General features: G+C 34.6%; 1 protein-coding gene across 1 annotated transcript; it reads right to left on the bottom strand.

Annotated features, from left to right (window-relative positions):
- Window positions 1-723: 723 nt before the first annotated feature.
- On the bottom strand, window positions 724-2,278 carry LOC145736740 (uncharacterized). The gene has a single exon (XM_081991153.1). The coding sequence runs from the start codon at window positions 2,233-2,235 to the stop codon at window positions 724-726; it is 1,512 nt and encodes a 503-aa protein (XP_081847279.1). The 5' UTR covers window positions 2,236-2,278.
- Between the last annotated feature and the right edge of the window lie 12,400 nt (window positions 2,279-14,678).

The raw sequence follows: 14,678 nt of genomic DNA, 5'->3' as shown, positions 1-14,678 counted from the left end.
TACAACTACTCAATTTACACCTTACGAGTTGGTGTTCGGACACAAAGCTCTAATTCCCAATAAAGTCACGCAAAATCCCGAGTTCCTTTACACGTATGATTCATATCATAAACAGCTGCAATTGAAATTAAATAGATCATATCAAATTGCCCCAGAGAACATTGAAAAATCTAAAGAAAAGTCCAAGACTAATTACGATAAAAAAATAAACAATTTTGACTTTTCCGTAGGAGACGAAGTGTATGTACTTGATAAATCTTCAAAACCAGGAATGAGTAAAAAATTATCCCCGAATTACAAAGGTCCATATAAAATAATGAAAGTCAATGCCAATAATTCCGTGTCTGTTAAAATAAAATAGTCTCTTATCACAAAGACTTATTGAAACCATTTATTTCAGATGAAAACAGGTGTCATTCGACTTCTCTGGTTGATAACGATAATGTGGTCCATAATCGCCCACACGACGACGCGTGCTCATCAGCCATACCACATTACTCCGATTAGCGAACAAGCCGGAGTGTTTTATCAAACTTAGGGAAGCTTAAGTTACAAGTCGACTCATTTAATCTTCTTTGTTTACGAAACATAACCTTTTACATAAATAAATTAAAATTAATCGAAAAAGTGAATGTAAAATCTAAAACTTTATTTATATATATTTTATTTTAAAAAATTTATATATATCGAGTGGCTCAAGAAACAACAGTGCGCGCGGGCGCTTTAGCTACGGATGGCGGCCATTTTCTCCCTCTTCCTGGTATGCGTGTCCACGTGCTTGATCATGTGATCCTTCCTGATAAAGCCTTTGCCGCATATCTCGCACGCGTACGGTTTCCTGCCCGTGTGACAGCACAAGTGCCTTCTCAAATCCGCTTTGTAATTAAACGTTTTTGGGCACATATCGCACTTGTGCGGTTTCTCGCCCGCGTGTTTTTTCGTATGTCGTTTGTAGGTTTCATCATCAGGAAACCGTTTACCGCACCGTGAACACTTGAACGGTTTATCACCACTATGGAAGGTGTTGTTGTGTTGAGTGAGATAACAGGGACGATTGAACACCTTATCACAGTCGTAACATTTGATTTTCCGCTCCTCCGAAGGACGAGGGGGAGGATTCTCCTTTTGTTCCTCCTCCAAATTGGTCAACAACACCTCCACCTCATTAATTCCTAAGGTGGTTAGTCCTCCAAATTCAGTTGTCAAATTGGTGGTGTAATTCTCCAATATTACAGGATGAGGGTATTCCTGAAGAGGACAGTAGTACTGTCCCATACCAGCCACGTTCGCATACCCATGTAGTTCCGCCAGAACCTGCGCAAAACTGGGCAAAGGCTGGCTCACATCAAAATCACCCGTAGTACTGCTGGGGGTAAACGTATCCTGCGTAACGTGGGAGGCCAACTCGTTTGGGTACTGCTCCGCCAAGATAGGCACCACATCCACCACGCTGTCGCTGCTCCTCGAATCCTCCTGACTATTATCCTTACTAGCCGAGGAATTCCTAGCTGGATGGTGATGGGCGCTGATGGGCATGATAGCTGGATCAGGCAGCCCACTAGATTTAACCGCTTTCTTGTGCAACGTGGTGTTGTAGTGTCTCTTTAAATGTCCGGAACTGGTGAACCACTTGTTGCACGCGGTGCAATTGTAGGTTTTCGGTCTGCGTGCTTCGTTACTCTTCCAGTTGGTACTCTTGGTGGGAGCAGGAGCTAGTGGTGGAGCCTCATAACCACTAAAACACTCTGAAACACCCTCGCTAGAACCACCCTCAACCACAAACTCCCCTTGGTAACCTGTTGGTTGATTATTCCCCAAACTAATCATCCCCTGCACGGTATGTCCCTCCTTTTCCTTCTCCCACGTTTGACTGACCATTTTCTGACTATCCAAATCCAGTATCTCACTCTGACTCACCTCCTCCTCATTCATGGGTGTTTCATAATAATACTGGGGGTCACCCAAATTGTTGTGCTCGATGAGGAGGGAAGCACTCTTGTACACCAAACCACACTTCTCGGACTGTTTGGGACTGGGTGAGGGTGTGGGTTGTGGTGGATAGTTCACACTGTACACCGGTCTGTTGTACGGATTATACCGAGCGTTCAAATATTTACTCTGAGTGCAATCCATATTAATTTTTCCAAAGAGAAAAAACAAAAAAAATACAGTCACCCGAAAATAACGTAGCGTCCGACTCCGACCGTTGACTGACTGAAACTGAAACTTCTGCATTGGCCCACTCTTGGTGGGGGGTTGGTGGAGGTGGTGAGGTGTGATTTTGGAAATGCGTGAGTTATATACAGGGTGATTCAGGTTTTATTACACGAATTTTAACCACGTATTCTACGTCCCAAAATAATTCCAGTTTGCTCTATAAACTATATCCAGAAAATGCGACTTTTGGGAAAGAGAGGGTGTTGAAGTTTTTTAACAAAAAAAAAAAGGTTGCCAATTTTACGAGCAGTTAATACTTTAGTCCAACGTTGCAGAAAATGCATTGAAGTCAAAGGACACCATTTTGATCAATTATTATAATTTTTTATCAAATGTTTAGTTCTTTGTTGCTTACAATTAGTTTATTGCCTCGATAAGTTCGAATTTCGATTACTCGAAATCGGTGGGTCGGAAAAAAAAATATTAAGAAACCTTTTTCCTTCAAAATTAAACATTCAACGGAAAATGGAAAAATCAATGATATTTTTATAACAAGCAGTGCCGTACTTTTTTTTCTTAAAAATTATCAGGTGACTTATTAATACACGCGCCACTGGTGAAGATAAAACAATTTTTTAATTGGCGAATAATCGGCTTTTTTTGTTTATGAAAACCACAAAGTTTTATTAAAATATGTATAAGAGTTTTGAAAAAAAAATTAACTTTGTGTTTTTTTTATAAAACTTCAACACCCTGTAGTTCCTAAAAGACGCATTTCCGGGATATAGTTTATAGAACAAACTGGGATTATTTTTGGACGTAGAATACGTGGTTAAAATTTGTGTATTAAAACCTGAATCACCCTGTATACAGGGTGTTCTAAATTAAGTGCGCACCAATGCCAACTTTTTTATTATTGAAAATAGAAAATTGTTTAAATTAACAAACCTGTGGCATTTTTTGCGTTCACTGAAACGGCGTCAGACGTTGCTAATGTCAAATAGTTAATTTCAAACACATAATTTAATATTTATCCGTACATCCCGTATTTTAAGTCTGTTATTAAATGATGAAATACCATACGTTGATACCTTGGTTAGATCAAGTTTTATGACTTACGCTCGAAAGTTTTTTATTGAGAGGTGAGATGGTTTTACTTTTGAAGCAAATTTCACCGTTAAAGAAATTAATAAATAAAAAAAAATGTCCAAGGAATTTACTGAGCTCCTCACACTCTCCCTAACCTTCTTTCAGAAGGGGGGTGAGAGGGTTTCTAAATTACAATCAAACCTAGTACAAAAATAAAAAATTATTTGTGAATGAACTTAAAAATCCATTAGAAAAGGAAAACATTTTAAGCAAATTTCACCCTTAAGGAAATTAATTAAAAAAACCCTACCATCATTCTTCTGAATAACCTAACTTAAAGTAAAAATGCAAAAAAAACAGTATTTTTGATATGTACAAACTTAATAGACTAGACTAGACAGGGTTGTAAATTAGCGTTTTGACAGGTAATTGGGGCAAAATTGTCCGAAAAATGTCTTTGCCGGCTGGCGTGTAATAACATTTTTATATGCTCCTAAAAATGCTTAAGTGGCAAACAAAATAATGGTTTTTAAAAAACACAATTTTATTTCGGCCAAGTTACAAAATGAGCTTAATAATATGGAAGTGAACTCAGACACTATGTGTCTAGTAATTTAAATAGTTAATTAATTCAATTTTTTAATTTAATTTATTAATTTATTAATTTAATTATTTTATTTTTATTTTTAGACGGTTTTGAAATATTTTGATGCTATGCTGCTTCAGGAGCATTTGGAAGCTTCTAGATGCTGTTTTGGAGCTTCTAAACTGTTTTGGAAGCTTTTGAAATCTTTTTAGACGACTTCAAGAGCATTTAAAAGGTTTTTTAGCATCAGTTTAAAAAGCGTATTGAAGGCTCTGAACCGCTTTGACAAAAATACAACTTGGATAAATTTATATGCTGTGATATACGGTCATCGATTGAATAGCAGATAATTTTGGTTTTTGGGAGTTGAAATGTAGTAGAAGTCAAACTTCACAGTTTAGCTGACGTTTTACATTGTAGTATATGTACATAAATATGTTAGGGTCCGAATCCAATGGAATTTATTAGTTTTAGGTTTATCAGTTATTTATAGCACTTGTGGGTCGGTCAGTTGGAAACGGGGGATTAAAGGAGACAGTTTAGTTTAAAATGGTAGTCTTATTTGTCGTACATTATATACATAATTTATTTTTGTATCCTCCGCACCTACGGATTTAAAAATCAAAGTCAAGAGAAAGCATAGCAAAAGCAGCTTTTTCAACCAATTAAACAATTCAATCATAAACTACGAACAGTGCTGCAATTTACGCAAATGCTGCCCATGTTGACTTTTCATTTCATGATTTTGAGTTTATCACATAACATTTTTGACTGAAGCGATATTATTTCATTTGGCCACCTTGTATATGCAGTCCAAGTTCTGCAAGACAAAACATTGTCTGGGATGTCTTCAAAGGGCGCCTAACAATTTATTAGGATAGAAAGTCATAAAAGTCGCTTTTGGTTAGACTAGAAACCTTATCTGCTTTCAATACTAAAACCAGGTGTCATTTCGGTTTAGCAAAGTATACCAGGGTAAAATAGAGCAATAAAACATTGCATTTATTTTTGCTAGTTATATTTACAACCAAATATAATGGTTTTTAAAAACCAGATTTATTTCAGACGAGTTACAAAGCGAGCTTAATAATATAGAACTGAACTCGAGCATTTTATTTCTAACAATTTTGTATAAAAATAGTTGCTTGACTTACTTGCACTACATGACTTAAGTATAAACATTGGGTATTCCTAATTAAAGGGTTAGGTATGCAATATAAAACTTGCTAGGTGAACTTTTGCCAGTACATACATATAACTTAACATTTTATGGAGGCTAAATGCCCACACAACTCACACCTGTACTTTCCGGTATCTTTTTTTGAATGTGGTAATTGTAAAAGTTGGCTATAATACAATATATAAATTTTATTTCAAAAACATAGAAGCCTTTGAGCCAATTATCAACATTTTATAGGCAATTTCAAAGCTTCAAAACCATTTTTACCTGGAAATGTAAAAATCAAAAACAACAATCATGAAACTCGACTAAAAGGCTTAATTTTTGGCTTTTAAGATACATTTTAAACTATACTAACTACCAACAAGAAAATGATAGCCGAAATCTGGAACATTAATAGATGATAGACCAATTACAGATTTCTGAGCCATTTTCAACATTTTGAAGGCAATTACAACGCTGAAAAACTACTTTTTTATGTGGAAATGTAAAAATCAGTGACAACAATCATGAAACTTGACTAAAACCCTTAATTTTTGGCTTTAAAGGTAGATTTTAAAGGGTATCAATAAAGAAATGTTAGTCAAAACCTTGGAAATAGACTTGATAACTTATTTGCAATTTTTATTATTTAATATCCGACAGGGCTATGGTTTCATCAATAATGACACCTATTAAGATCAATCATCTACGAATTAATGTCTAGGGCGTTTTTTTTTTATAATTCCCTTAGACTCTTTATTTAAAGTAGATTTCCCCTACAATTTTTCTTAAAACTACCTAGATGAAACATATCCAAAAGTTTTTTGACGCAAACAAAATTACAATAAGCATTTTTACATAGTTCATGAAAAGTAAAGATATTAACTATTCATTTATTTAGTTTATTGCCATACATTTTCGAATGTAAAAATTTTCATTTATTTTTAGTCGCAATTTTGTCGAAAACCGGGCATGCTACATTATGTCATTCATTTAACAACCCTTTTTTATAATCAATACTTCTATCCAAGAATTAAATAAAATATAGAGTGTACCTCTTAAAAAACAGACCACTTTACCATGCCACATTTGTCTGCGATACCCTGTACAATCCTAATTTTACAATGTGCCTACATTAGCCCCAAGATTTCATTATAATCGAATAAAAAACCAACCCGAATGTTTCCGAAGGAGTAGAAAAACATACTGGCAGAAAATTAAAAAACTATCACGGTACTAGAAAACAAATCCGCTAGGGACAATAATCGAAAATGGCACCGAACAATACACAGACCAAGACAAAGCTAACGCATTTGCCAGACATTTTCAGAAAGGTTTTCAAACATCTACTAACCCTAACTTTAATGATCAAAACTGGACCCCATAACTTATGGTACATCATCGTAATCAGAAAACTAGGCTCTATTAGAATATGCCAAAATTTAATATGGCGCCCATAATAAAAATTAAAGTTGATGATGGTAACTAGAAAATGAAACGTCGGATATCAAAAATGATAATACCTGGTTCATAGTAGTGTAGTTTTGTTTTTGTTTATGTATGTTCCTTCTTCAAGTGAACTCTATTAATTTAACTGGTGGAAAAGTCAAACCCACAACTAATAATCTTAAAATTTTGCATATCCGATATACTGGCTCATCCGATTGTTCCTTATGCCACAGTAATCAGGTTCAGGTATCGACGTTAGTGGTCGTCCAACCAAAAAATTCCCAGGAATTAATGGCTGCATATCTTCGGGATCAGATGATAGCGGACTGATCGGTCTCGAATTTAAAATAGCCTCAATTTGTGTCACTATTGTCATACAATTTTCATAGTCTAAATGTATTAGTTCTAATAACATGCTTGAAATGAAATTTGAAGCTTTTAACCCCCGCCTCCCACAGATCACCAAAATTAGGGACACGAGGAGGAATAAAATGCCAACTGACAACCTCATTAGCCAAATAATTTTGAAATTTAGGAGAATTTGATTTTCAAAAAGTGCTAAATTCATTATTGGCACCCAAAATGTAGTTCCGTTATCCGAATACATGCTCTGGGGTTTTCCACGGCGAGAGATTAATCACTTAAGAAAAGCAATGAATGACTCACTATCCAAACTAGTAATAAGTTGCTCTTACGATAATTAAGTAATAAGCTGCTCTTACGATAATTAAGCAAAAAATATCCAGCGTAATCATAACCAGTATGAGCAAACGGATAGTGTTGAGTTCCCCTCTCTTTTGGTAGATTACACATTAAGTACCTAGTTACTAACTTGCTAACTTGACGTTTACGTTTGACGTTTGACAAGACAATGACATCTGATTTTCCGCGTTTTTGTTTTTGACCGTTGACTTTTATTATTAGGTTTTAGCGGCTTGGTTGTTGAAAACTTTTGGTTTGCTTGTAAATGTGCCTGAGTGCATCCTTTTTTAATACAATAAACAAGTCCACAAATGCTAATAAATCGTGTCTACATTACTTTCACATTATTAACTTGGTCAATTTATTCTTATTGTGTAAAATAATAGCATGTTTTCTTGAAAAGAGCAAATTTTACTTAGTAAGTCTACCACCCACTCGGAGTATGCCTTCTTGATCAAGAAAAGGGTTTAAGGATAAAATGTGACTATTATTTGAGACGTTTACTTTTCATTAAGTCAGATAATTCTTTTTGAAATGATTGCTGTTGGAAAATTTTTACCAAAGTCTATAAGCTCTGATCAAGTTTATTTGTTGTGATTGCAGCTACTAATTTTTCATTTGGATGTTGTAAATTGAAAATAAATCTTTTGCATAAAGCTACCACTCTTTTTAATTTAGTTAAACTAGAAAATTTTGAAAATAAGTCTAGATCAGATACGTTTACTGCAAAATGCATATGTACTCGTTCTTCAGGAATGGTTTTAAGGTCTCCGGAATCTTTTAAATTACAGGCCATTTTGAAACATCAGATTTCAACCAAGAAGGTTCCTCAAACCACAAAATACCTTTTAGACAACTCTTCTGCAGATAAGCCCCTTGAAATATGATCTGCTGGATTGTCTTGTGATTTAACATGAAACCATTCATCGAGGTTACAGTTTTCCTAGATAAAAGACACTCTATTGGACACAAATGTTGTCCGTTTCTCAGGTAAATCTTTTATCCAACACAACGTGATCATGGAATCACTCAAAAAAAAAAACATTTATTAAAATCAACATTTACTGATCGTTTTACTTTTTGCGTCAATTTGCATGCCAAAACCACACTGAGCAGTTCAGCAGAGTGACTGAACGAAGTGGTGCTACTTTACTTTTAGCAGTTAATAACTTGCCTGAATACTCTTCATTATCTATTTTGCTCCGAATGTAGATGCATGTTCCATATGCCCTTTCTGAAGCATCGGCGAAAGCATGTACTTCTACAAATCGAGAATTGAAATAAAAAAAACTTGCCGTGGAATCTGCAATTTATTAGGATGAACAATGTCTTATATTGTAAATAAAATCCATTTTTCTAGTAATGATTCTGACATTTCCTCATCCCAAGACAGTTTTTCTTTCCATAGCAACTGCAAAATAATTTTAGCTCAAATTCTTATTGGCCCTAAAAGACCTAAAATATCTAAAATCTGGCTAGTTATTGACAAACTCAATCGTTTTGTCACAGATTCAAATAAACTAAATTTCCTAATGTTGTACTGAATTTTATCACTTTGAGGTTTCCACTAAATGCCTAAAGTCTTGTTATTTTCAGCTTCACCAAGCACTAAAATACTGGCCTCTAAATCTCTGTTCACATTAAAATTCTCTAATAATTCTGATCGATTTGAAAGATACTTTTGTAAATCAAATCCTGAATTAGACAAATCTCACTGACCTCGTTTTGAATATTTAACAATTCCTCTTTTGAATGTGATCCAGTTCACATACAGTTTTGTATTTCGTTGCTTGCTAAAGAGCGGGTATCTTCTAATGTGAGTTGGTAGAGACACCTAATGGCTAAGAATGGAGAGGATGCCAATCCATAGGTGATCACACTTAAGAACATCTGTGGGGTCGCTACGCCAAATATTCTTTGATATTTTCTATCAGACTTATTAATCAAAACTTGTCTGTACATTTTTTATATGTCTGCGTTTAAGACATATTTGTGAATGGTGGGTCCTACCACTTGAGTGTCATTTAATGACAAATTATTATCAGTGATACCAGATCCGTTAAAAACTACTCTTAAACGGGTTGTTAAACTATCTTCACCAATTACTGCGTGGTGGCTCACAGAATAAGCATTACCACAGCTACCATCACCTAATTCATCTAAATTTGCACTCAAAAAAGTCATATGACCTAATCTTTCATACTCCTCCATAAAGCTATTGTACTCATTTCTTAACTTAGAACATTTTGAAAGACGATTTTCTAAAGAATAATATCTTTTTAAGGTCATATCTTTTGAATTACATAGTTGAGCATTATGTTTAAAAGGAATTCTAACTACCAACCGTCCTTGAGAATTTCTGTAGTAATTATTTTAAAAATGGGATTCTGCAAAATTATCAACCACATTCTTTACATCACATTCTTCGATTGCCCAAACTTTGGTAAGATTTTCATTTACTTCATTGTCACGTGATAAGCACTTCACTTTTACAAATGGAAATATTAATGTCACCTCCTATTAGCCAGCCTAATTTGCTAAATTGCCCAATTTGCCCAATTTAATTTGATTGGTTAGCAAAATGTCATAAAAAATACTTACACCACATATCAATATCTTTACTGATGTTAAAGTCAGGATCGGCTAGATTTACATGCTCCGGTATCGAAATGCAACTTGAATCAAATGATCTTATCGGCATCGCTTCAGTAATTTTCGTTGCGTTGAATACTGTTTCTATCTTCAACCGGGTCGTGATTATTCGCAATGTTTATGTGCGCCCTTCTCTCGTCTGCTCGAGCCGCTCGGCCTGCGTTTATTTCCCTTGCTGCAGCACATATTCTACAATTTTCAAATGCATGTTTTGGATTCAAACAGTTTAGATACAGTTTCAGCCTTACCGCTTCGTGCTTTCTTTATTAGGATCAAATTTTAAAAATGAATTGCATTTAAATATTGAATGACTGGATTTACAGTAAAAAAAAATTGTTATTGCTATTTGTTAGTAATGAGTACGATTTGTTGAAGTTTTGATTAAAATTTCTATTATTGTAAGTTTTATTTTGATTTTTATTGCTTTTTGTACTCACAGTTTCAAGATTCTCTAATAACTCACATTCTCTTTAACAAAATTGAGCAAGTCCTCAAAAGAGGGTAGATCAGTATTAAATTTTTAGATTCCCAATCCTTACGAGTTGGGTGGTCAAGTTTTGTAACCATTAAATAAACAAGTAACACTGACCACTGATCTGTGGGTTGATTTAATGCTTTTAAACCTTAAACATTTTTATGAAATAAATCAAATAAGCTACGCAATTCAGTGTGTGATTCTTTGACTACTGAAGGCATGTCGTCAGGTCTATCGTCCATGAAGTTGTTCCAAATAAAACTTTGTACACTGAATGTTTGTGTTAAATATTTATTCACAGTTCAAGGTACAGTATACATTTTTTTCAAGTGAAAAGCTTAGGTACAATAGGTAGCAAAGAAAACTGGTCTTACCACATAAACAGTGATTATTCCACATATAGTGGTCCCCTCTTGTGGAGCCCTCTTTTGTGGTCCCTGTATAGGAAAGCAACAAACAACTTATCTTTGCTATGGATCTGGCAGGTTTAATTGTCCACTGTTTTCATCACTTTAAATCGTTTGAAGTGTTATGAAGAGGCTTGAGATAGGTGATTCGGTCGTCCTCATTAAATATTTGCAAGCAAAACCAGCGTTTTCTTAAAGAACTTAGCTTCAAAATAATTAAGTTGGGTAGAGACATTGAATGAGGTTATAAATGCAACTTACCAGATTTTTGGGCTGTGGCTACTGATAAAGTATCTTTATCACGATTTATTTGTATTTTCTTTGCAATATGTGGGTATTAACTCAAAATTATTACTAAATAAACTAGTTTTGAATGTTTTGATTAGATAATGACAGACGGCGATTTGTTATGATTTTGAAAGGTTGGTAGCACGGCCGGATATGAATTTTTTTAACGACCGCTTGGCGCGAGGTTTAAAATTTCCGAATTTTAAAGCTGTTTATATATTTAAAATTATATATCCGACAAAAACCGAAAAAGTCTAATTTATATTTTATTTTTTTACCACTTTATTATTGATTATTTTAGAAACCCAATGGAACCTTCTGGAGGCACTTTTTTGTGCTCTTCAAGAAAATAGTTTTAGTTTTCAGCTCCGACGTTTCGTTTTTTAGATACCATCATCACCTTCAATTCTTCAATTACGGACCTGGACTTTTATTTCGTTTTTGAGTAGCTACAGACCTTGCGAAACTAATTATTTGTAACACTTATCAAAAAAATATACCTAGTGTATTACGCACTTGGTACTTTAAGTTTTTAAGTAAATTAGGCAATTGAATTTGATATGTTGTCATAATGAGAAGATAATTTAGTTTGATATGATTTACTAATTAGGGTTTTTCCTTTTTTAATGCCAAAAATAAAGTTTAAGCTGTTTTATCAAAACTCATCCTCGAATTCAAACATCTGAATAGTATATTAAGTATCAAGAACAGTAAGTAAGCTTTACTGATCGATGACAAAGTTTGTAGGCTGAGCGAAGCCTCTAATTTGTCTGAGATCAGTAAAGCTATTAGTTCGTAATGCTTACACTATTTTTTGTACAACTTCAACAATATCATCCGAATTATTAAATAAAATGAAAATATTCTAACAAATTCCCTTTAATCCTGTATGTTACTTCCCGTTCGGCTGAACGGTAAGTACAGCAGGTATTTATTTACTTCCCAATTTGTTAGCCCTAGCAAGCAGAAACTAGACAGGAACTAGTCCTTCCCGCGTTCAAAACAGGTGCTGTAATCACTCAAAATTATACGTCGTAAAAAAAAATAAATAATTAACCCAAAACATTTTTTTTTTGAACGAATGAAAAGTACCATAAGAAACTCTCTCTCTTTTTCGAAGCAGCAATAAACCTAATTACACTGGTCGACAAAAAAAATATTTTTTTTTGTAACAAAAAGCTGAATAGCATAGAATGGTAAAATGGACCAATATGAATTGAAAACAGCAAAAAAAAACTTGTAGCACGTAAGGTTTTCTTGTTACGTTAACAAACCACAAAGCGTAGAACGGTATTATAATGCATATGTTATTTATCACAAAATATATTTTACAAGTAATTTAAATCTCTATAGCGACTGTAACTACTTAATAATAAGTTGAAATCTAATAACAATACAATATTCAAAAAAGTTATTTGAAACACACCAAATAGTTCTATTTTTTTCTTTTGTGTGGGGTGACGTCTTCTCTCTTCAAAATCCAGCAATAGTCACCCATACTGGCTTCATCCCATCGTCCTTGGTACCTTGTTTCCATTGTCCTGATGTCCTGATGGAACCTTTCACCTTGCTCGTCGCTAACAGCGCCCAAATTCTCCGGAAAAATGATAGACGGGAATGAAGAAAGTGAATTTTTAAGGACATTCGACAACCAAGCAAATTGTAAGATTCCAAAAGTTCCTCAACTATTTGTTCATACTTTTGATCCTTATTGTTACCTAAAAAATCCCTTCACCACTCTTACAAATGAGTTTCCACGCTCTCAATTCTTCTAAGGTGAGATTTTCCGTGAAATGAACATCTCCCATCAATTTTCTAGTTTGCGGTCCAATAAAAATACCTTCTTTTAATTTGGCGTCACTTACTGAGGAAACACTTGTCTCAGGTACTTAAATCCTTTACCATCTTTATTCATAGCCTTCACAAAGTTTTTTATCAGTCCGAGTTTTATATGAAGAGGAGGCAAAAGAACATTTTTTGGAATCTACAAGAGGCTCATACTTAACATTTTGAGATCCAGGTTGAAATGCACTCCTCTCCGGCTGACCATCAGTGATTTTAGATTAATAGATACCAATACAAGGAAAAACTCTTTTTCTACCTATTTTTTTTTTTATCTTTTCTACCGTTTGTACATCTAGAATTACAAAGTCGTATATGCATATAAACTCCTTTTGGAAGAACGCTCTTTGTATATAATACTAAAATATTTAAAAAAAAAAACAGTAACTACATATGAATTTACGAATATTTCCTCTTGGTAAATAGTAATATCCGTTGTGTTAATCCCAAAAAAGCAATTCTTTTGTACAGTTTTATTTTGACAGTTACGACTTTGTAATTCTAGATGAACGCGTTGTGCCGACTCTGCCGAACACGCCTACCGTCGTATTTTAAGCCGCGCCTAAGTTAAGTTTGATTCAGGCTGTCATTTTTTCACCTGTATTGTCACAGTGTGAACCACCCATTAACTTAATCTTGGCTTAAAGTATGGACTGTGCAAATGGGGGGTTCGTCATATTTGCTCTGCTCCTTCATGCGGGGCTTCAACTCAACACGGCTATTACTGGCCAACATCAAAGGTTTAATGAAGCTATTGAAAAAGTGGACGTTCTAGGACTTTATGGGAATTTTTTTCTATACTAGAAAGGCATAAGCATTGGAGATTAATGGTCTTGACTGGTTTTACAAAAATTGTGTCGGCCACGTGTTATTAAATTATATCAAACCAAATTATCTACTCATTGTGACAACACTATCAATTTCATTTGCTTAATTTAGTTTAAAAAACTTAAGTACCAAGTACCGTAAAACATTAGGTCTATTTTTTTGACTAGTGTGACACATCGTTTAGTTCGGAAGGTCCGTAGCTACTAAAAAACGAAAATAAAAAGTTCATGGTGGTATTTGAAAAATTAAAGTGATGATGGTATTGTCACGTTTTAATTTATGAGCCCTTATGGGTTCACCAATTTAAACTGACTCACGACGTTAAACGTCGTGCGGATCTCAGTTTTAAGGATGGAATCAAACACTGAGTTTTCTATTAAACACTTAAAATCTATTAACCAAACAATACAGTCATGACACACTAAAAGCTGACAATTCAACACAATTCGTACTTACATATCGTAAGGATAAGGATCTTAGCATTTTCTGGCGGCTGGCTTGGTCACTTTCGCGTGGAACTACTTTGGAGAACGGACTACTTAACTTGATCTTCTTGACCGAGGAGAGTCGACATCGCGACTTCCTGGGTCAGCTGGCCCGCACTACCGTGATCGGTTCACACTCCCATTTATACTGCTGAAATCGGCGTGTTTTATACCCGATTGATCGGCTGACGCAGTTGTTATTGTCGCTTGTTTTTCACATTTCTGTAAGCAGGTGGTGGTGAATCATCACGATACGGTGCACTCGGTGCATGACACATTCGGTGCATCGGGATGCGACCTTGCCTCGTGCGCTTAATATTTCGCAATCCTCGAATACTTTTTATGTTTTTAAGTTAATCAGTCCATCTTTTCAATTAACGGATTTTCCATTCGTGACATATGCCTCCGCCCAGAAAAACTGGTCCCCAGTTTTAAAATAAGGACACTTAATATACTCCCCTTAAAAACAACCATCTTGAAAAAATATCTAACTTGTAACAGTATTATACAATTAAACCAAAATTTCAGATGACGTACATAAAAACCCATTAGAACA

Source organism: Ips typographus, linkage group LG12 (assembly GCF_016097725.1).
Source record: "Ips typographus isolate SLU linkage group LG12, UJ_Ityp_2.0, whole genome shotgun sequence".
Lineage (NCBI taxonomy): Eukaryota > Metazoa > Arthropoda > Insecta > Coleoptera > Curculionidae > Ips > Ips typographus.
The sequence above is the reverse complement of the archived record's forward strand: the minus strand, read 5'-3'. Positions and strand labels throughout refer to the sequence as shown.